The 23,020-nt window shown below is 31.9% G+C and overlaps 1 protein-coding gene across 5 annotated transcripts in view; it reads left to right on the top strand.

Moving 5' to 3' along the window:
• LOC130444052 (5-hydroxytryptamine receptor 1-like) overlaps window positions 1-23,020 on the top strand; it is a 308,285-nt gene that overhangs the window by 180,816 nt on the left and 104,449 nt on the right. For all 5 annotated transcript variants that reach the window (XM_056779024.1, XM_056779023.1, XM_056779026.1 and 2 more), the window contains one exon: window positions 16,773-16,811. In XM_056779024.1, coding sequence (XP_056635002.1) covers window positions 16,793-16,811 — 19 coding nt within the window. In that variant the 5' untranslated portion in view covers window positions 16,773-16,792. The remainder of the gene's footprint in view (window positions 1-16,772; window positions 16,812-23,020) is intronic.

Raw genomic sequence — 23,020 nt, 5'->3', positions numbered from 1 at the left:
ACGACTATGGATTAGGTAGCGGTGTATTTGTTAAATAAAAAAAGATTCAATTATTGCAAGATTGTCTTATATTAGGATTAGAATTGGCGGTGGTAAACTCGTCACCAAGATATCCAGTTCCACTAATCTGAGATGTGAATTGTTTGCTGGAATTTAAGAGTTTATTCAATCCCTATAGGTAAATTGGTCGTCGCCGGGTTTTTATATCGGAACCAAAAAAGAAAACAGTTAGTGTACTTTACTTTGATTAGTTTATTATTTGAAAAAACGTTTATATAATAGTGTAATTTTAACTAAACCAAGTACATGTTAGATACATTATAAATTGGATCAGGTTCAACATCAGCCCCACACTTAATTACTGAGTGAGTTTGAACAAGATACTAATTTATGTCTTTCATTCATAACCCGATTGACTTAATATGCCACTTCTGGCAAAACCCACTCTAATATTAAGTGGAATAAGTATGAGCATGTTTCATAACACTCAGTTGTCTTACTTGGGAGCAAATAAAAAACTAGTGGAGCAAAATGGCAATTTGGAGTTCGGGAATAGTATCAAAACTGCACAAGGAAGGTAACGTGATGCTGAGAACTCTAAATGTTTGTATGTTCTGTATATTTCTTCCATTGCAGCTAACATCAGTAGTTGTAAGAAACGGTGGTAAATTTGTTGCTGAAGTAATACAAATAATTTTGAAGTCTCTGTCAAATCATCTAAGAGTTTTATTGTCACGTTCTCAGAATGAGATTGGAAATTATCGTGGATAGAAACACTACCTTCTACGGTGCTTGTTCCGTATTGTACAGCGCAATTTCTTAATGGTCTCGCAGAAAACATGTGCATTGATTATTTGGATTTATGGTCAGAAATCAATCAGCAAATGCCTTTTTTATTCCAAAAACGTGCATAGATCAAGATGTGCCTCCTTTCTATCGATTGCGATTTTGTTTCCGGAGGTCTTAAAATACACAAATCCATCCCTCGTGACTATCCAAGAAAGAAATTGACCGCCATCTTCATTTCAATGTGTCAAAAATTGAACTTTATTGTCCAGTTTTTATTTCTTGTGTTTGAACGAAATGTGAGAAAAGTTTCCAAAATTTCAGTTTTTTAGTAACGGTTTCATGAAATAGTGATCATAGTGCGGAAATTCCATGCAAGATTATAAATATAAAGTTTTGTACATGAACCAGTTCATCGGCATAGAAAGACGGGCATCCACTTCGTTCTTCATCGGGTACTTTAACAGGTCTTTCATTGAACTGTCTTCTAGATATTGAATCACAGATCTGACTTCACAAGCATCACCATGTTTAATTAGGGCTGTGATAATAAAGAAGCATTACAAAGAACACGTCGGCAGCAGCGGTCTGAAAATGTTGCCTCAGATAGAAATAGAAATGGAACTAACCTAGCAGTCATAGTCACCTCTTAGATGGCTGACAAGAAGGTTCTAAGCTGTGGAAACTTTGGTTGAAAATGTGCATTGATGTAGGTATCAACAAAATTTTTATATGTAACAAAGAATTTATATTAAAAAACCCAGTATTTCAACCTCGCATCGTTTATCTATATATATTGAATGCAATTCCCTGAAGAATCTTTCAAATTTTCAAAAAGCTACCCACTTTGAATCGATCTTGATGATACATAATTTAACAGTTGGTAACAATGTTTCAATTTATATACACTGGGGACGACGTTTAGTGGAGGGAAGCGGATGTTGAGTGTTAATATTTCCCACTATAGAGTTGTTATACCTCATCTCCAGTATTAAATAAGAAGATATAGACGTAGGCAATTTATGAATTTTGCACTACGGATTGATCCAGTTGTATTAGAATCTCGACTTCTTTTTCTGTAAATATAACTTTATCATAACCATCTAAAACATACCTTCTCAAATTGAATTGTTGATTTTGATTAAAAATTTACCAAAAGTTTGTTTTCAACACATTATTTTTTAAGTGAAAATCATGGCATTAAAAATATTCTTCCAAAAGAAATGATACATTGTTTATCACATCACAGTGACCAATACCATTCCAGATGTAACCCCTTGTATATATATATATATATATATATATATATATATATATATATATATTTCAGATTATTTAGGAAATTCCAATGTTCTATGCCTATCTCGAACCGAAAATATAAATTCCTTTACAAAAATCAACATTAAGAGAAAGAGAGAGCTTGGAAATTGGATATTTTGCCTGAGTCTCAAGAAAATTCACCTAATTTTGGTCGAGAAGCAGCTCCATTGATTAACGTTAGCCTCACAACCATTTTCCGAATACTGAAGGAAAATGAAATTAATTCCTATAACATGATACTTACTCAGAACCTCATGGAAAACGGTTTCCATAGGATAACGTATTTTGTGAACAAATATTAGGTAACAATGTGATCCAAAATACATATATTTCGTTAGATGATTCGCCGCTATTGATCTAATAAGGATTCTCACTCGATGATTCAAAAGCATATATATGCTGAAAAAGATAATGTTTGACAAACTTATATCCTAATCTAGCAAACCCACAAGCTCCTACGAGTATAATTTTGTTTCAGCGACATGGAGTACTGCCAAATTTTTCTAGATCGGTGGATAAAATGGCGCGGATTAATAGCACGGTTATCACGATCTCCTGATCTGATGCCAGTAGACTTCTATTCATTGGTTTTAAGGGGATATGTCAAAAGTATTGTATGCAAAACTGAACCTCTCAAATTAGAAGACTTGAAATATACACAATAACTGCAAAATATGGATACTGCATATAATTCTAGCATTCATTATCATATTATCCATATATACCAGGAGCAATTAGAGAAAATTCTACCAAATTCTAAATATGCTGCAAAAATAACTGTAGAAATAGTGTAAAGAGTAACTTCACGCGGCTCTCGGTAAGTTTCAAGTTTGAAATAGAAAAGAATAATGTTTTCAAAACTTCATGAAACAAAATATTTTACATGCAGTTGTATAGAATACAAGTGACAGTCGATTTTAACTTTTTGACAACTTCTTATCTTGAAAAAACTTAGCGTTCACTTGATGTTTTCATTTTAAAGTTATAACTTTTATAATTTCTCGCATTCTCGATTTTTTGCTGCATATGGTAACGAAGATACCTTAGTTGCAATTACAATCATTATTCAAACTTGCATATTGTGTCAAAATGTTTTCTCCGCTTCCTTCAAGTGTGTCAATCTACTCGACTCGACTCGACTCACTAACACCAGGAAAGCCTCAACTCAACTTAAACCTACTATTTTTTCACATGCTAGATTTGGTAAGGTTACGTTAGTACATTAGATTTTTTCCTATTTTCAATTCTGTTATTTTCCTGGAGCAATCTATTGTATGTCTCCAGAATTTTACGTTGTTTCTCCGTCAAAGTGACATACCAGCAAAGGAGTTGCTCTTATTCCTCGTCCTTTTGTATTTTCTGCTCTGGGTAAGATTTGTAAATGAGTAAATAGTTTAGATAATCAAAATTTTTACAGTGGAAAATCCAATTTGCTTAATTTCGGAGATTGATAATATTTTTATGGTTTGATTTGTTGTTATTGTTGTGTTGTTACTTTTTATGAATAAAGTTGGGTTAGGTTAGGTTAGCTTCGAAGCACCTCCTATAGAAATAATTCAAGATGCCTCTTCTATATGAAAAGTGAATATAGAAGGCTAAAACAATACAACGAAAATCAAAATTTTCAATGATTTTGATTTTTTCACCCATACTGAGGTATATATTTCACAAATTGTTTCGACAATTACAACATTATAATGTTCATTGGTTCGAATTTGTTGATGAAATTTAGGAGAAAAAGTTTATTATCCATTCATATGGGGTAGAAGCATCGTTTCTGTCAAAGTAACCAAATTACATTTATTGTGAAAGAAAACGATCTTATTTCAAATTAGGGAAGGCTCTTGCCATTTCTTTGTGGCTATTATTAACTAAAAACTGACCCTTTTCTCTTCGATGTGGCTATTAATTCTCAGCAATGAGAAAAATTAGATAAATAAGTCCCAGACATAAAAGTTAAGAACCAACAATGAGGTTAAGTTTACCCCAGTCACTAAATTCTTCGCTGAAATCGTAACTTGCATGCTAAGAAGTTGTACTTAACTAGTTAAGTGGCAATGGCGAGATCATGAATAAGTTTACTGAGTTTCGCAGTTATAAACTGAATCTCTAGTAGTATTCAATAGTATCCAAGTTATTCAGATGAGATTATCATTGCACGATAAACATTTATGAGAACTCATTTAATCATCAAAATTTCGTTATAAAAAAATTCAACGTCAGCAAACGAGAATTATGCAAGGAGAATACAAAATTGTATATATGATACGGTCTCTTTTAATTGATGGAATGAGCTTGAATAATTTCAATGTTTCCTACTTTCAATATAATTGTCAAGAATCTTCAAATGTTTCGAAGTACGAAAGTCTTTGTCAACTTGTTCGGAACTCTTCAGTCACACAACTTGCAAACTTTCATTAAAACATTACGATAAAGTATATGTATAATTTGATTTGCGTTTAGTTGAAACAGCTAGTTAACGACTGGATGTTATGAGGTAATTATATCTGTTTGAAAAGTGGAAATTTCATAGAAATCTTCCAACTTTAATGTACTTCTTCTTCAAACCATGATCCAATTATCATTTCAAACCAAAAAGCCATATGCGTGAATACAATTTTGTGCGTCCCATTCGTTTCTCATCAAAATCTTATATTTATTAAATTGGAATCATATTTTAGGTACCTATTTTTAAATTAACTATGTTTTTATACCATTCCTTGTAGTATTTAGTATCATCAGTTCCTATATACGAGGCACCAAGAAACAATACTCATTCTAAATAACTGCTTTTCAAAAAAGCTGGAAAATACGTCGACATGGATTTGAAACACTATTCTTTCGAGACAAGAACAAGAAATAGTAACGCTGAAGGAGAATCACACGAAAAAACAAGAAAGAGGACACAAAAATAGTAACAATTATAGACAAATCATAGTAACAGTTGGTAAGATAAATAGGAAAATGATAAAGAGGAATTCCAAAACGGGGATTCAAAGCACAGAGAAGAATAACATACGGCAAAATGCGAACTTTCTACAGGTCCAATCTTCTTCTTCTCCTATCCTTTAATGGATGTTTGCGATATCTTCTGACCATTTTATCCTGACTCTGGTGTAAATTTGTAAATATTATTCTGAAGCTGAGGTCAAAGTTAGAGTTCATATACACGGTTTTCCATTGATACTTGTTCTCTACATCTTCACGTAATCAAGTTCCCAGATAGTTGAACAAATCCAATAGAAATGAAGGAAAGAAAATCGTAGAGAATAAAGAAATAGATAAAAAACCTATGATCGTGGTAAGAGCTATTAAATGTTTTCGAAATAACAATAGGAGTGAGGTAAAACTATTATTATTTACCATAGTGTTAGATGAAGGCTTGAAAAACAAACAGACAAATAAAATAGTTGATATCCAAACACTGAGAAGTGGAAGACATCGAACTAAATTTAGATGACATAGTAATAAGTGCAGAAGATGAGAAAACTTCAAACTCGAAACTTGAAAATATGACAGATAACGGATAATCAATTTTAAAATAAATGATGAGAAGGCTAAGATGGTGATAATAAACATAGATAAAAAAGAGATAAAACTGCAGGAATAAAAAATAAAGCAAGTCAAAAGTTTTGAATACCTTAATATGAAAATACCACTGAGACTGGAACAAGAGATAAATGACAGGGCGGGAGCAACTGAAACATCATTTAACGCCGTTCAGAACTTAGTCAAAAAGAAAATACCAAAACACATAAAAACCCAATTATATGAAACGAATAGTCATACTTATGTTGACATTGAGATAAGAAAAGCGAAATACGAAGGACGGAAATGATATTACTTAGAAAAATAGGACATAGAAATGGGAGCTATGACTAAATGACTAATAACATTATGAAAGAAAATTTAAACTTAGAACCAAGTTAAACTAAAACTAAAATTAACATAAATGATAACTTATCAGTCCCAAAACTAATATTCATCAGATAGCTAGTGTGAATAACTACTATAGATTCTCAAAATGATCATTTTCTTCAAATTTGAATGAATTATTTTCATACAATATAGAAAATCGACATCAGATATTATTGTTGCAAACAATTTCGCGAAATGGCTCCTTAGGCCGGCCCTTTCCAACTACAATGGAATTTTAAAATTCGGCGAATTCGCCCGGCACCTTTCATGTGTTTTTTAAAAATGGCAGACGCACCTTTTAGAACTTTTTATTGAAGCATATGGTTTATTTACAGTATTTCTTGTAAATAATTTCTACGAAAGTATATTTATGATTTTTTTTTGTAGGGCTATGTAGAATTTTATTTAGATGTGTGATGATTTCTGTAAACGCTGTTAGTAACTTTTAAATAAATATCATAGTGAATAGAGTTACATTTATAAGTGAATTATTATAAATAGTATATACTGTGTGAAAAATTAAGAACGTGAGTGTCAGTGTTTATTAAGTCATCCCACGAATAAAAAGAATGTAAATAAATACTAAAAACGTTATAGTATGTTTTGCGTAACTTATAAGGTAAAAAGCCGGATTTTCTTCCACCGTCATTAGTCGTCGACAACTAGGACTGAGTCGAGGCCACTGATTCGCCGAGGCGTGAGCAGTGCTTTTTAAATATGAGTGTTTTTTATGCTTGATCCAGACTCACAGGAGACGTCTCCAAGACCGCGAGGCCTCAGAACTGCTAGCCATCTTCACTCTCGATCTAGTCTATATCCCCATCGTCATCTTCTTTAAATCGCACTCGAAAAACCGACACATAGCGGAACAACAGGGCTGGATTTGGAAGAGGCGAGTTTATACTGATTAATCATAAGATCTAAAATGTGGGATTCTGAAAATTTTTTTAAATTTTGTATCTTTGCGTATTGAATATTATTTAATAAAAATTAACTTAAATACTTGTAACTATACATTTTCAAAGGCCACTCTTATTTTGTGAAATAAATTATTTTCGAACTGGCAACATGCATATATGACTGATAGGTAGAATTACATAAAAGATGACAGGGCCATATATTTCTTTGTAGAACAAAATGCTAAAGAGTAAAATTGCAACTCCAATGTGCAATACAATAAAGTTTTGAATTATATGCGTTCGCATATAACATGTATATTTGTAAAAATTGCATAGAAAAAGTACCGATAGCGAAGTTTGTTGTGACGATATTTTCTGGACGTTTATTTCCATTGTTGAGTATCTGATGACTGTAGTAATGATAAGGTTAAAATATGAGCAATCGAGGTTATATTTTGTGTATGTTTTTACTACTCTCGAAAATATTTGATATTTGGGAGTACGAATTTACAAATTAAATTCATTTTAGCAATTCTAAGATGACTTTGCTATTTCTTAAGATTGAACGTAATTTTTAAACATGTGTACTGTATCTGATTAAGAGGTAGAATAATAAAACACTAATAAATTTGATTAGTAGCTTAGGATATGAATATTTCAAGGCCGCTTTGTATGTTTTTATCTATTTCTCACCATAAAACACAAATCCTTAGTTTATATTCCGTAAAGAGAATAAATAGCTTGAGAAGGAACATAGAAATTTGTTGAATCAATCATCCATCGCATCGTCTTGAGCCCGATTTACATTAGAAATAACAGCAGATGTTTTAAACGAGTTGAGAATCTGAAAATAGACTTTCCTTTTCTTCAAATGGAACATTTTACTCAGGAAATTTTCTGATATCTCACCCAAAGGAATGGAAATTAGTTATTATTGTTTTTCGCATAATTATATGTGATATTCCTCTTTGGAGACTGAAGATAAAAATTTTACACTAAATCGCGAAGAACAAAGAACAAAAAAATGTAGAAATCATATTACTCCATTCACGTCGCTAATTGATTTTTGTATACTTTAGAAAATGAATTTGACAAGTTTATGTACTTAAAATCCAACATCGAACATTTCTGTACTGTACTAAATCACAATAAATAATTAGTAAACTTCTGTCTATCAAATCAAATTAACAAATATTCACCAAAAAGATCTCTCCACGATACTGTCTATAGCTGTTAACGGTGGATTTTAGTCTATAGTTAATGGTGTCTTCAATTCTTTTCTTTAATAGTCAATGTCCAGCAGCTTTTCAGTAAGACACCGTCCAGAAATCTTTTCAATTCATTGTAATATTCTAATTTCATTGTGATGTAATTGGACTTAGACTCGATTCTACTCGAATGAAACACACAAGTTGATTTCTAAACTCTTACTACTCTCCATTAATTACACAAAAATACCACAAATTTAACATAAACATTGAAATTGTTTACTTTACAAATATGGTTCATTCTACCTGAACTCATTTCCATTCACCTTTTATAAAATATCTACATTCAAAACCTTCCTGTGAATATTTCTTGCGGTATTAACAATGATGTGACTTTTACTTTATTATTTTCAAGGTCAGTAAACTGTTTTGCATATGTCTACAAAAGCATCAAGTCAAAGAATTTAGGTAGTACAAGCACTTTGCTTTTTAATATTCAATATAAAAATTGTTATGATTGTCGTTTACTTGGAACAACATTCGAATTTAATCATAGCAAACCCAAAATTTTTGAATTTAGATCAGAAATTGAATGAGAGCTTGATTGTATCTTATCATTGTTTATTGTGGAATATTTTTTTCAAAGTTAAAAATCAGTGTACAACATCAGGAAACAAAAGTAACTATTTTGTGCTTGGAAATGATTTGAAATGAGTATCTCAAAACTAAAATCAAATTTGCACTCAGTATCAAATAACGAAAGCATCACATAGCATATTTTTTTAGAGATTCCACTCATTTCCAAAATTTTAACAGAAAAATTGCCTAACAACATTCTCTTCGCAAAAATGCAACTTCAAACTTATGAAAAGGGTATTTAGTTGACTCGAATTAGCAGTTCTCGATATACCATCAAAAAAACAGAAAACCATTTTCCATATAATTTTAATATACTAGACATTTCTTCTCATTCTTTTATTGGAGTCAGACTATGGATTGTTGAATCTAAGAATAGTCCGTAGGATTTACCAGATTCACTTTTATGTAGATGTAAATAGGTGTATACGTGACGGAATCCTTGAAATTGATTTTCAAGCATTCCAAAACATCGGTTTGAATTGAAACCATACACTTGTATAGCATGTAGCGATTTGGATTCGACTTTGTTCTCTCTGAAAACTATGAATAAATTTTATCGTTGCTCTAATTGATTATTTTTGTCTATTATCCTTATCACACATGGAGACATGGATTAGATATTTCGAAAACATGTATAGTGCGCCCAATAACAACGAATCGACTATTGAAATCACGCCAAATGACGACAACAAAAAACAGGAAACAACAAAAAAACTGAAGAACCGGAAGACGCCTGGCATTGATAATATAAACATTGAACTTATTGAATACGGAGGAACAGAGTTACAATAAGAACGCCCGCAACTATACCAGAAGATTATAACCTATGGCATTATCCCAGAGGAATGGATATCGAGTATATCCCTACAATACACAAAAAGGAGAAAAAGGAGATCCGAATAATTTCAGGAATATAACTTAGCTCTATTCGGTTCTTAAACATTTACTAAGATAATGGCAAATGAAATAAGGAATAAGGTACCATTTTCCGAAGAACTACAAGGATTCAGGTCTAATAGATCAACAGTGGACGCAATAGTTCGTCAGTTGATAGAAAAGTCGATAGAATTCAATAAACCCATGTTTGTCTCTTTTGTTGAATTCACCAAAGCATTTGATAGAATACGCCCCCTGGGAAACGTGATTAGGAATCTTGAGAAAAACAACATAGACTATAAGTACCAACGAGTTATCAAATAACTTAACTATAACCAGAACAAGAATTGAAACTAAGGTAGGACTCTATGAAGAAGTTCTAATTGATACCAGTTTTTTTGGCAGGGAGACCGTCTTAGAGCCCAACCCTATTCAACATCATAATGGATTAAATTATCGAGGAAGTCAACAAAGTCAATGCAGGATACAAAATGGTCACAGCTCCCTAAAGATATTGTTTTATGCAGACGGTGGTAGAAAATGGAGACAACTTACAACGTCTACTATATAAGATGAAAATTTCTACCCAAAAATTTGATATGAGCATCTCAGTCAACTAGACACAATCAATGGTAATATCAAAAAATCCTATTAAATGCAAATTGGCAGTCGATAGCGGAATAATACAGCAGGTATCAAGATTCAATTACCTGGGAGTGAATATATCTAGTGACAGAGGAGACACGAACACAAGCGATGAAAGCATCAAAAGTCAGCGACTGTCTGAGAGATATAGTGTGGAAAAACAAAGCGATGAGCTCACAGAGCAAGACCAGAATCTATGAAACGTGTGTGAGACCTATTCTCACATATGCCTCAGAAACTAGAGCCGAGACATCAACAAGAAAGAGAATAATGAGAACCACAGAGTTGAAAATACTGGGAACCATCAAGGGAGTCACCCTCAGAATAACTCACATCAAGTAACTCAATAATTATTCACTGCCGGAAAATGGGGTTGTATTAATAGAAAAATTGACATTGAGTTGAGCATCGAACATTACAATGCGGTATAAATAAATAAAACCAAAATTTCCTGGAATTAACTGACATATTCTCTCGTAATTTTCTTACAAAACATTTCGTTTTTCCTAGCAATATTCTGAACTTAGTATTGGAGCTTTTTCGTACTATTCTGAATATATACTTTCCAATATATCTCCAGCATTTATTCAATAGGCATCTTTATCAGTTGGAAAAAAAAAATTTCATATCATATTATCAAAAGAACGTTGTACAGTGTTGAATCGAATATTTTCCAGTCAAATATCAAAGAGACTATGTTTGTAGTAGCATTTTTAAGGGTCTTTATATTGTAGGCGTCATTGAGCAATTTAATTTGAAAGCAAACTTGGGGTTTCAGTTTGAAATGTATAACCTTAGCCACAGCTGTTCCAAATACTGAACTCATTAAAAATATTACCGACACTTTTATAAATAAAGGTTCAAAAGAAAAATATTTTATTCAGTCGAGCGGTTTTTTCTTCGCTCTTCCGTGTGAAAACCTAATTGGATTACAGCTTTTATGTACAAATATATACAAAATGTCCAAATAATTTATGAATATTCCCACACGTATACATTGATTAAATGTGGCAATCTTGAACTTCATATTGTTCCGACGGAAGATTCATACTATTCATCAACATTAATCAAAAACTAATAAAAATCAATAACTATAAAATTTTGACCCGATTCTGTCTTATCACTCTAATTTTTGCTTCATTTCAATATTCTCACAGATTTATGACCAGAATATTTCTCCAGCTGCATTTTCACTGGGTTTGCTGGTACTTGAACGTACTTAAGCGTCCTATGTAGGCTTAAGTAGTAGGCTATCTTAAGTAGAAGCACCCTCTAATGAAGACTGTATAAAGATATCCCACAACTCAGATCCAGCTATTATCACCATGGTTACCATTTTTCTGTCCTCATATAAACCTTGGGTTTACACTTATCATATTGAGTTTTCTTCCATCATAAACAATTCGCTGAATTTCTTGCCGAGCATCTTCGTTTCTTAAGATCTTATTTACCCCAAATATAAATTTGTTTAAAATACAAAACTATTCCAAATTTTGACCTTTCTATTGAATTATTCGTCAGTTTCTCACCTCTTTCCTTTCATATCATACCTAGTGTCTATAAATAATCAGCGGCCCAGGATTATTAAACACTTAAGTTCCAAAGTATTTAATGCCTGCAAAAGAAGGATAACTTATTTAACGATGTAACAAGGGATCATAAAATTTTAGTTTACAATTTGCAGAAAATTGATGTTAACATGGATATTAATTTGATAATTACAAATTATTATGGATTACTACAATTATTAAAAGACTTATTCATGAATTAAGAGTAGATGTTCATGCCCTGAGTACAACAACCTACTTAATGTTTCTGTTGCTGAGAAGGTGGATGTTCAATTGTCCAAACTCAAGAATAGATTCCAAAATTATCGATGAAATAACAAAAAAGGCTGTGAGAGTAACAATGTTTTATAAAAAAACTGAAGACTTATACGACAAAGAGAATGACGATATTTTGAGGCAGATTTTAAAAAATGATGAAAAATCGCAATCTTATTAAATATTTCACACAAACATTGCCACTATCAGTTGCGAGATATTTTAAATCAACGAATTTTATAGGGTTTGTGATTGTTTGTGTTTATTCACGTGGTGTTAAAAATATTTGTTATACGATTTTTTGATAATTTAATGTGATTACAAATTCCTCTAATTTATTATCGAAATAGGGCAGTTATACAAAAAATGTATATTTATGTTAAGAGTGATTCTTTTAGCTCCGCTCATTTCACAAATTTTTCACTAACAAAATAAAGCATAACTTGGACCAATGGAGCTAGATCCTAATTATTTTAAAATGACAAAGCTAATTACATTCAAAAATCCCTCAAACTTGTTTAAGTAGCTTACTTTATGCAGTGAGTAGTGCTTTAGATAGATTAAAGTAAAGTATATGTATAATTTTCATTCGAAATAAAATGCTTTTATTTCTCACCGTCTTGTATATTCATTCTTTGACTTTGTAAACATGTAATATTTAAATTATTCATAATAACTAAGATATAATTCAACATATGAAAATATTCTTAACTCTTGCCAGTCGGCCTAACTTTCTCATCGGTACGTACCCGTTCCATTTATTTATCGAGGTTGATAATTATCATAAACCTAACCACAGACAATTGACAATTAAAATAGAAGACAGAAAGTGGCAATTGTTCCAAGTCGATGGTTCAAATTCAATCTTCTTTTATCTCTTAAACTGATTACCAATTCAGTTACATCCTATTCGGGTTAATTCAAAAAGTAATCAACGTGTGTGAGAGGCTCATGTTGAGAGGATAGCTGATATTTTCCATAAAACCCGGCAGAAATCGTTGACAATTGAGAGGAGAAAGAGAAATTTTCAACTGATCACTTGATCTTTGAAGCTGAAATTAAAAAAAACTAGATGATATGAGAAACCTCTCCAAAAACATTGGATTCGTTGTTTAAAGGAAAGTATTAATTTACAGTTTGCTGTAAACTTCAATATCTCCTTAGTTCTCAAGAACTATACTACTAATATACTATATGGTACTAATAATAATGAAAAAATGTCCAAAAAATATATTTTTTTTTTTTTGATACATAACGCATCATCTTTATCAAAGTATGCGTATTATGATATAAATGCATTAGGCTTTGGGGTATTTTTTGAAAATCACTTTCATTTTACACATAATTTTCTATTTTTTCGCTAAACTTTGTCTTTATGAAAATGGGTTTGAGCAAAAAACCATTTAGAAAAGGAATTACGAAGTTAAGAATTAAACCAATCTTCTCGAGGCAGAGTTGCCCCCTCAAACTGAGCAGTGTAGCTAATATACTACATTTTTATCCCAGTGATAAATAGTAGTCGAGCTAGAAGTAGAAGTATCTGGAGAGGTACTGCTGATTTAGGAGTTATGGTAGTTACTTGACTTTCATTCACCGACACGACTTCGTAGGGATTTGTGCCAAAACAGGATGTGAACTCGTTGAATGCTTAGCAAGGACCACATCTAATCTGTAAACCAAGGAGGACAACGTGCCGATTCTAATTAGCATATCCGGCCTTTTTGTTTTTGTTATTGGAGTCTCGAGTTACTACTTTTAAGTTCCTTGCTCAATAATTGTCACGTAGACAATTGTAAAAGGGTATTAGAAGATCCAAATTGCGAGTGTTACGCCAGTAATTGAGAATTGGCGTGATAGTTTATTAAATATCCATCCAGCTCTGCTGACCAGTTTCTCTTTTTCACAACACCGGCCTATACAGTGTTTTTTAGCGTGTTAAAAACCTTTCTGAGGTGCCATTAGCTTCCGGCTAGTAAGGAGTGACATGCGTTCTTTTCACTCAGCGAGAACTAAATCTCTATACCATTAAATCGCTAGTAACATAACTTTCGAAGCTCTTGACTCATTTTTACCACCGATGATCTTAAGAAGGAAATCCCATTTTGGATACCAAGCCGATGGCTTGTTGAGTTCATTGGATGTAATCACTAATCGTCAAGCGTTCACACTAAGCCATAAACGAACATCCATCAGAGCCAATATGAGATTCTTCATAAATAGATTATTGTTAAATTTACATTATGGACTTTAAACCTGAACTGAAGTTGATATAAACCTAATCAATCTTGTAGTGTGATAATGGGTTATTCATTGATACTTCACTACCTCTAATATTTATTATTATTGCTTGTACCAAGTTTTAAGTAGGAGCTCATTGAATGAATAAGATTCTTTGAATAACATGTAAAAAATTTGTAGCTCTAAAAGATAAGTATTTCCAAGGACTCGCTCCCCTTTCAATTTCCATGAAGCTTGTTAAAACCATATTTTTTTCTGGAAAACCAGTGACAGTTCAAATGAGGAAAAAAAACTACAAGATAAGACTGAAATATTTTGACATTTTTGTCGGCGTTTGAAATTTCAAAAAATAATCTCAAAGGAAAACATCTCTTTAAACTTTTCATCACTTCGGCGGCTTGAATATAGACGTATCTAATTTACTCCGAAACTGTTAAAAGGACTTAAAATTCGAATTTAATTAGTTACAATCCATTTTCTAACGAAAAAAATGTCTTTTTGAGCGATAAGAAATTCTTCTACTCAAAAACGTCTCCAAATATAATTATATTCTTAATAAAAAATTGAGATGAATATTTGGCAGCACTTAATCAAAAATATCTGATTATACAGAACCGTAATTAGAGAATACTGACTTTGGTATTTATATTACTAAAAATTTCATAAGAAAAATAAATGATTTTCTTATCAATATAATTTATGGCAGAAGTTGTTGATTACTTACGTAGTGTCTTATCAATCTGCTTCTAAAATCGCTTTAGTGAGAGTTTCTATCGTGAAACATGGATTCCATCGACAAATTTGTTGAAAACAAATGCCAAATAAATTACGCAATATAAATAGTAATTTAAGTAATAGTAAGTTCGATAATTTTGAAGGTTTATAAAGTTGAAAAAGGTGAGATAATAACGAGAAAAATAGTCCTTTGACCTCGAAAGCAAATAATGATATTGCAAAAAATGATAAATATGTTTGCTCAAACAAGAGATTGACTTATAAAGAGGTCCATGCAAATAATCATGAATCAGGAAAAAGACAAGAAAATATTAACAGTTAGCTATATATCTGTTACTTTCCAATAATTAGCTGAATTATCCGCTATTGCATTTATTGCATTTATTATTCAAATTATTCTTCAAGACCAATTCTTCAATTTCTTATCTCAAGTATTTTATTTTTTAATGAATTGCCAATTGTATCGTCTCAAAAAACAGTTTTATCAATTATTTCAGAGTAATATGGATTTTTAATTCTTCGTCCTGAATGAGATTTGATCTAACGAGCGTGCGCCAACTCGTGATTTTAATAACCGCCATATAATTTTAATTTTTGTTGCAATATGCCAACTCGTGATCGTGGTTGTCATGAAGATTAGGCAACTCGTGATGGAAGATGCTGCAGCTCAGGATTTTAATTAGGTACATAGTTGAAAATTTAATCGATTAAGGGCCAATGGTCAACAGATTATAATGTTCATTGTGAATGCCATGTATGGGTAAACAACTGGAGAAAGTACTTTGAACAGTATTTAAAAGTGCCATCTATGGGAAGTGTTGCTGACTGACTTTTAAACAATTCAAATTTATTCCAGATACAAATGTAATTATGTTATCAGTTGAATTATTGTCCAATAAATAATATTCTCATCGCTCAGTTTTGTATTGTTTATAAAATTGTGAATTTAGGTTTGGAAACCCAACCTAACCTTAGAGATTCAGAATTATAGGTTTTAATTTTTGGATTTTCCAACTTTACAAAGTAGATTAGTTCCTAAAGGCCAGGTAATACTCTCGATAATCCATCACGAATTTTATGTACTTGGATTACCTTTTCGTTTACCTGAAATATCCTAGGTCCAAGTAGGCGTATCTTTATCTCAACGGATTAAAAATCGTCACGAGTTATAGTGCATCCGATATAATTACCTTAGGATTAGGAATGATCGCTATTGAACCTTAAAATTTAATTTACGAAAAGACGTTACGAAACGTGTAACATCAAAAATAAGAGAAGTTGAAAATAAAACATTTTTCCAAATCAAAATAAAATTAATAAATTCACTGAATATTGTTGATTTCATCAACAAGTTATATTAATAATTTATTATAATGAGATGCAAAAAAGTATGCAGCATTTCATGTTAATAGGTAGATCAATACTTGTTGAGAATTTCACTAGAAAATTCCATTTACACAGAAAGAAACAAGTTGATTATAGCATGGTAAAAAGAAATAATTGCAAGAGTTGTCTGATGCGAAGACAAACGGAATTTAATAACTTCAAGAAAAATAAATATTTTTGCCGTGTCAATTTCTAAAAATATTTCTTATTATGTATGTTCAATAAATGATTAAAAAATCAATGAAGATACCAGTGGTGAATATACTGAATATTTCTCATACAAATTTTTTTTTTTTCAGATGATGACCCTCAAACCCAAATGAGATTCTCCTATCCTGGTAAGCAAAACAATTATTGTTCATATTTTTCCCCTTCATATCACTATAAATATGTCAGCGGGACCAAAAATCTCTTATATAATAAATGATATTGGAATAAGCCTAAAATTGAACTAGGCTCCAATAAAATGTACAGAAGGGAAAATTGATTTTAAACATAAAGAAAATAAGTCAAGTAAAACGATACAGAATATTTTAGACCGAACTTCTTCCATGCTCAAAGCGATTGAATGATTATTGGATCATATAGAAGGAAACACTACTATAGTAATTAATCATAAGAAACAACATGCTTGAAGTAGTAAATGTGACTAAAAAGTCATTGGATGTAATTGAATTCACACTAGGAGCCTTCATTAATATTTAACTATGTAAAAGAAGAGTAGATGATGTATGCAGTTGAGGATCTAAAATTGAACCCTGGATTATACCAATGCCAAAAAGCGGGATAGCAAGGATTCGAGAAAGAAGAAGAACAGGAATAAAAAAGTATGCTTAAGATACAACTGGAACGATTTCGATTAGTAAACACAAGAATTAAAAGAGTTAGAAAAGAAATCACCGCTTTCGACACCTGCAAGAGGAAGTTTGATGAGAAGTTGGGAGCACAAGCAAAGGTAATATATTTGTTATACAGAGTAATTATAAGCAAGTGTGAAGCTATGGGAAAAAGGCAAACAATAAAGTCTCATGAAAGTGCAGAAAGCAGCAGCATTGAAAATCACCGAAATCTGCACTAGCAGTACTAGAAGCAATCCTAAGCTTGAGCTTATAGGATTGTAGCCTTAATAAACTCTCTCTGGTTGAATGAGAGCAACCTTCGGAGCCAAGAATTAAGGACAGACAACTATCCTGTAAGAAATAGCTGGAATATGAGAAAAAACCGTGAAGATCCATTAGCTCAAAACATCTATATATGATCAGAAAAATCAGCGGAAATGATGAAATTCTACATTATAACATTCCTTAAAAAAATGGAACAATTCCCATCTTCACAGCTGCTTCGGTACAAGAAATGGAACATTAGTCGGTCTGTTTTCAAAAAAAAATAATATAGATTTAAAACTTGATTTATTTTCCTGTCTACGCAATAAAGAAGGCTTCCAGTCTGAAGGTAAAGGGTTCCACGACTTATCTAGATCGAGATTGCCGGTACTAATCCCACCTAACCTGACAAGGAATACTAGAAATGTCATTTTTTGGTCTTTGTTCTAACTATATTAACCATGTCAGCATTATAAAATTTTGAAAAAAACTGGGAAAAAATATATTGTCTACATCTCACACTACGACAATAATTTTACTTTTCTACACATTTATTCTTTAGTTTTTTTCGACTGTTTATAAAAAATTTCCATTCGCACAATTGAATAAGCATCAAGACAATACGAGATTAAAAGGAAAATTATCCTGAATTTAAAACGCAAAAATAGATTATAAATATTGTTAACATCAATATTCTTAGACAATGAATAATATGAAACTTGTTTTTTAAATCATAATAAAGAAGTGAGAGATTTATAACAACCAACTTATATCACATTCCTATAAATTACAGAATATTCAATTTGATAGTTTTGTTAAGGTGACTGATATAAATAAACAATTTATTATATTTATCGTAGAGTATGTTACAAATATCGAGAACTGATGCCATTGCTACTAGTGTTGATAATGATACATCACTACTTGAATTGATGAGATCATATCATAATATACACATCTCCAAAAGTCTTGGCCCCCCTTGGTAATTTTTTGCAATTTTAATTTGAGGATTTTTTGTTTGCAAATACTTGTTTATCTTATCATACAAATAAAAACAATTACTAAGCAAAAACTTGTATTCGTGTAAAAATAAGCAGAATTTTGTAAAATAAATCCGAAAAAAACAAAATAAAATCTTTTTTTGAGAAAAAAATGTGAATTCTGAAAATAACATAACTTAATAACTTGTGTTTCCACCTCTTCTTGTAATTAATTCTCCAACGCGTCTTGGCATGCCACGAATTAGCTCATCAATAACATTATTGGGCATATTGTTCCATTCTTCTTGAACAGCTGCAGTTAGGTCCCGGAGAGTTTTCTCTATTGGATATTGCTCTGCCAAGATAATCCCATACATGTTCGATGAGATTCATGTCTGGCGAGTTTGCTGGCCAGATTAATCTTTGGATATTTCCCTCTTGTAGCATATTCTGTACCCTTGGTACGCGATGTGGTCTAGCATTATAATCTTGAAAAAATGAAATTTGCTCCATATTCGTTGCGCAAAGGTTGCACGATTGCTTGGATAATGTTTTGAGCGTATATGGCACCGGTCATTGTTCGGTCAATAAGAATAAGTGGAGTGCGGCGACCATACATTATACCTCCCCCAAAACATAACTGATCCACCTTGATAAGGGACAACGCCTCTTGCGAAAATTAGTTGCTCTCGTCTACCTGGGCCTCTCCAAATTCTTTCCAGGCGACTATCACTCTGTAGGCCAAATCGTGACTCGTCAGAAAATAAGACGTTGCGCCATTGGGGTAAAAGCCGATTCCGATGCTCTTCGGCCCATTAGCAACGTTCATCTCTATGTCGAGGTACCCTTAAAGATCTTCTTGCCCTGAGATTTAAAGAATGTAACCTCCTTCTTATGGTACTTCTCGAAATTACTCTTCGGTAGGTATGCAAAAAATTACTCCGAAGGGCTATTACCGTTCGGTTTCTTCGAGTGAAATTAGCCATATACTGATCTTCCCTCCCTGAAGTCACTCTAGGTCGACCAGAAACAGGTCTTCGTGCAACTCCACCAGTTTCTTGAAAAAGGGCCACTAGCCACCTTATTGAAGTTCGCGGCATATTTAAACGCCTAGCAATCTCATGATTTGAGAAACCCTCTTGGTGTGGGGCCACAATTCTTGCTCGTTCAAATTGAGAAATCGGATTTCCTGGCATCTTAGACAAACTTCAACGAATACTTTCTATAAACACTACAATTCAAAACTGACTTTTTTTACAAAATTCTGAATATTTTCATACGAAAAAAAGTTTTTGCTTCCTAATTGCTTTTATTTGTATGATAAGATAAGAAGGTATTTGTAAACGAAAAATGCTGAAATTAAAATAAACATATGACAAATGAACAAGGGAGGCCACCGACAACTCGAGCCCATTTTAAATATTTTATTGGATTCATGTCCATTACCGGCTGTGAGTCACCTATACTGTGTTTTTATTTCTGAGGAAGTGATAAAATTTCCAGCAAGCATAGTATTTACCGACCCACCAGAGCTGTTTCTCTTCCCGGCAACGTAAACAAACGATCTGTTTTTTCAGGAAACATCCGAGCTCTTTTTCAATTTTCTGGAGTATTCCTATTAGAGAAGCAGGCATGTGCATTAAAAAAATTTGCATATCTGCAGGGAGATATTTTATCATTTTTCTTATGAGAGATTTTGTTGCAGAAAATTATCGATATTGATTTAAAACCTTTCTACATCATTAATTAATTAATCACAGTTTCTAACGGTGAGGTGAATTTATACACACGGTGTGTAGTTACTAAGTTTATTTATACTAACACTAAAAATACTAAACTAGTCACTTTTCACACTTAACTATGCACTTATTACTAAACACTTGAATAATTTATTTATATTCACCATTTGGTTTACTTTTCTAACAAAACCATCAAGATAATTACTGAATCTACGGCTACTAGGGAATCGTTTATAGAAATTATCCTCACATTTTAAAATCTTTATTCCTAGAAATCACCAACTTGTAAATGAACAGCAAAAAATATCATAAAAGATGGGTAAAATCTAGAAACAACACAAAGACGTTAGATTTTATTCGATTAACATAATCGAACAGAACCGGCTTAACGGTCTACGTCACTGGACGAATTAGTAACAGTATTATAAAGTTGCGCAAAAATCAGTAGTGATATTATTACTGTGCAACCAGATTTGATTTTGTTTGAATGTGTGGATAAAATGAGGAATTGAAGCGAATTATTTATTTGATGCAAAATATCAAAAATCATATTTCATGAGCGGTGGTAATTTCAGAGAAGATTAACTGAGAAATGCTATATCTATTCTCAAAAAGAAGCCACCTATTGACAGTACTAGAAGAACAAAGAATTGCAAAGATTAATCGAGATGCTTCTGAGCGAAACAAGGGTCAACATACTGATACTTGAGAAAGTGACTTTCTATCATTAACTCTATTTAACTTAACATGATGAGAACTAACAATAAGGAAGAAAATTTCGGTTGAAAAGGTGGATAAATGATCGTCTATATAATGATGATTAGATTTTGTGTATGTTTTTGTGTGCATTTACATAAAAACATCGGTATGGATACAAAATACCGTATCCTTTCTGTTTTCGACCTAATTTTTTACACCTCAACTTATTCTATTTGTCAAATATTTTCAGCGATACGCTATTTTTGTGTAGGCTATTACAAACAAAATCAATAAACAAATTTCATGCTAAAAACTTGATGAATAACAATGTAAATGTTTAATCAAATGAAGGGAAAAGTTACGAATTGGCACAACCTCGAATTACCTCAAATTACCTCCACTGAAAAATATTGCGAATCTACATTTAATAAAGGCACAATGAATTTAAACACAATAATACGTGGTGCTTTGTTGACAACAGCTGTTGCGATATATTTCAATGAAATGTCACCGGAAAATGCAGAATGATCAATAGCAATTGAGTCTTAATTGGAATTAAAATGACAAAATAAATTGAACTCAATGAAAAATTACCGAAAAATATAGAGAATGTCACACCAATACCACCAAATTTTACAAATATTATGTATGTAGTGATGCTTCAGCATTAAAATTATCAACATAAATCATTTAGATGGAAACTTACCTGTTCTCGCGGTACTGAAAGATCTTTTATAAATACGGAGAAACTATATGCACATTTGTAAATAGTTATATCGACGAACAATTTGAAAGTTTCTGAAAACTCAAACCACCCATATAAGGTACATCTAAGGTATTCGTTTCTGGAATCGGCAAAACCCACACTGGATATGTGCAGCTTATAAGCAGCGTCCTCATAAAATAAATGTATTGGCAGGAATCATCATCAGTGGATTATTATTAATTCTATAGATTTTTGGAGAAAACCCACATCTAAATTTCACTTTTTTAAATTTGCATCGATAACTATTCTAGTTTCTACGTTTCCCAACGAAGTATTCCCAGTGAAACAGTATAGTTCCAACAGGACGCTCCCTAACATTTTGGTATTTCTGTCTCTCCTATAAATATTTGCAGCTCCCGGAATTGAACAATTACTCACAATCAAATGTCCATCAAAATTCTAGAAATTTGAAGGCATTAAATTACTTTTATTTGGAAATTTCTGAAGCAAATCATCGAAATAGGCCATTTTGATAGCAGATATTTTGGATAACAGAAAAAGAGTGGAACCAACAAGGTAATACAGACTGGAGCCATACATAATGGATCGTTTTACCATAACTTGGAATTATGTCAAATGTAGTATCTAGATCACTAAACTAAAAATGTATTTTTGTAGCTTGTTCACTCCTAATTCCTCCTAATTTTAATAGTCACATAACTAAAAGAAAAAAAATCCTCTTTCATCAGCGTTTCAACGCATGATAAACCTTTGAAATTAAAAAAATGGAAGCTAGGTTGAAATATAAAAAGTTAACACAAAATTTTGGATCAAGATCCTTAAACTATAACTGGACTCATTGCTAGAAGATCTGTTCTGTTCTATAGTACTTTTTGTAAGATCAGGAATGAGTCAAAACATTCGTTATCAAAATATGGTAACCTAAGAGGAATTCGAAAGTTTTTACAATGCGTCAAAAGTTTTAATTATTATTGTAAATTCATCAACTTCATTTTATGGTGTTTTGTTTCACAGATATCCAGATCACTCTTATTTTCCAGCTGTTCTAGATTATCTTCTAGTTTCTACTTTCTTTTTGAAAATATTGTATTTTCCAATTACTTTAGCACCTTTTTAAATACAAAATTAATTTGTCGTATTATTTTTTTTTCCTGCAACTACCAAAACATTAGGGATATTGGAATCGAATGAATGGAAAATGATAAAGCTTCAAGTTGGAAACTGCAAAATGAGGTCAGTTTAATCGTTATTGATGCATCGCGGTTAGTCAAACTGAGTTGTAAGATAATATTGAGAATG

The sequence above is a fragment of the Diorhabda sublineata genome, chromosome 5, assembly GCF_026230105.1.
Source record: "Diorhabda sublineata isolate icDioSubl1.1 chromosome 5, icDioSubl1.1, whole genome shotgun sequence".
NCBI classification, from domain to species: Eukaryota; Metazoa; Arthropoda; class Insecta; order Coleoptera; family Chrysomelidae; genus Diorhabda; species Diorhabda sublineata.
Note: the sequence above shows the minus strand (reverse complement) of the source record. Positions and strands in the feature narration are given on the sequence as shown.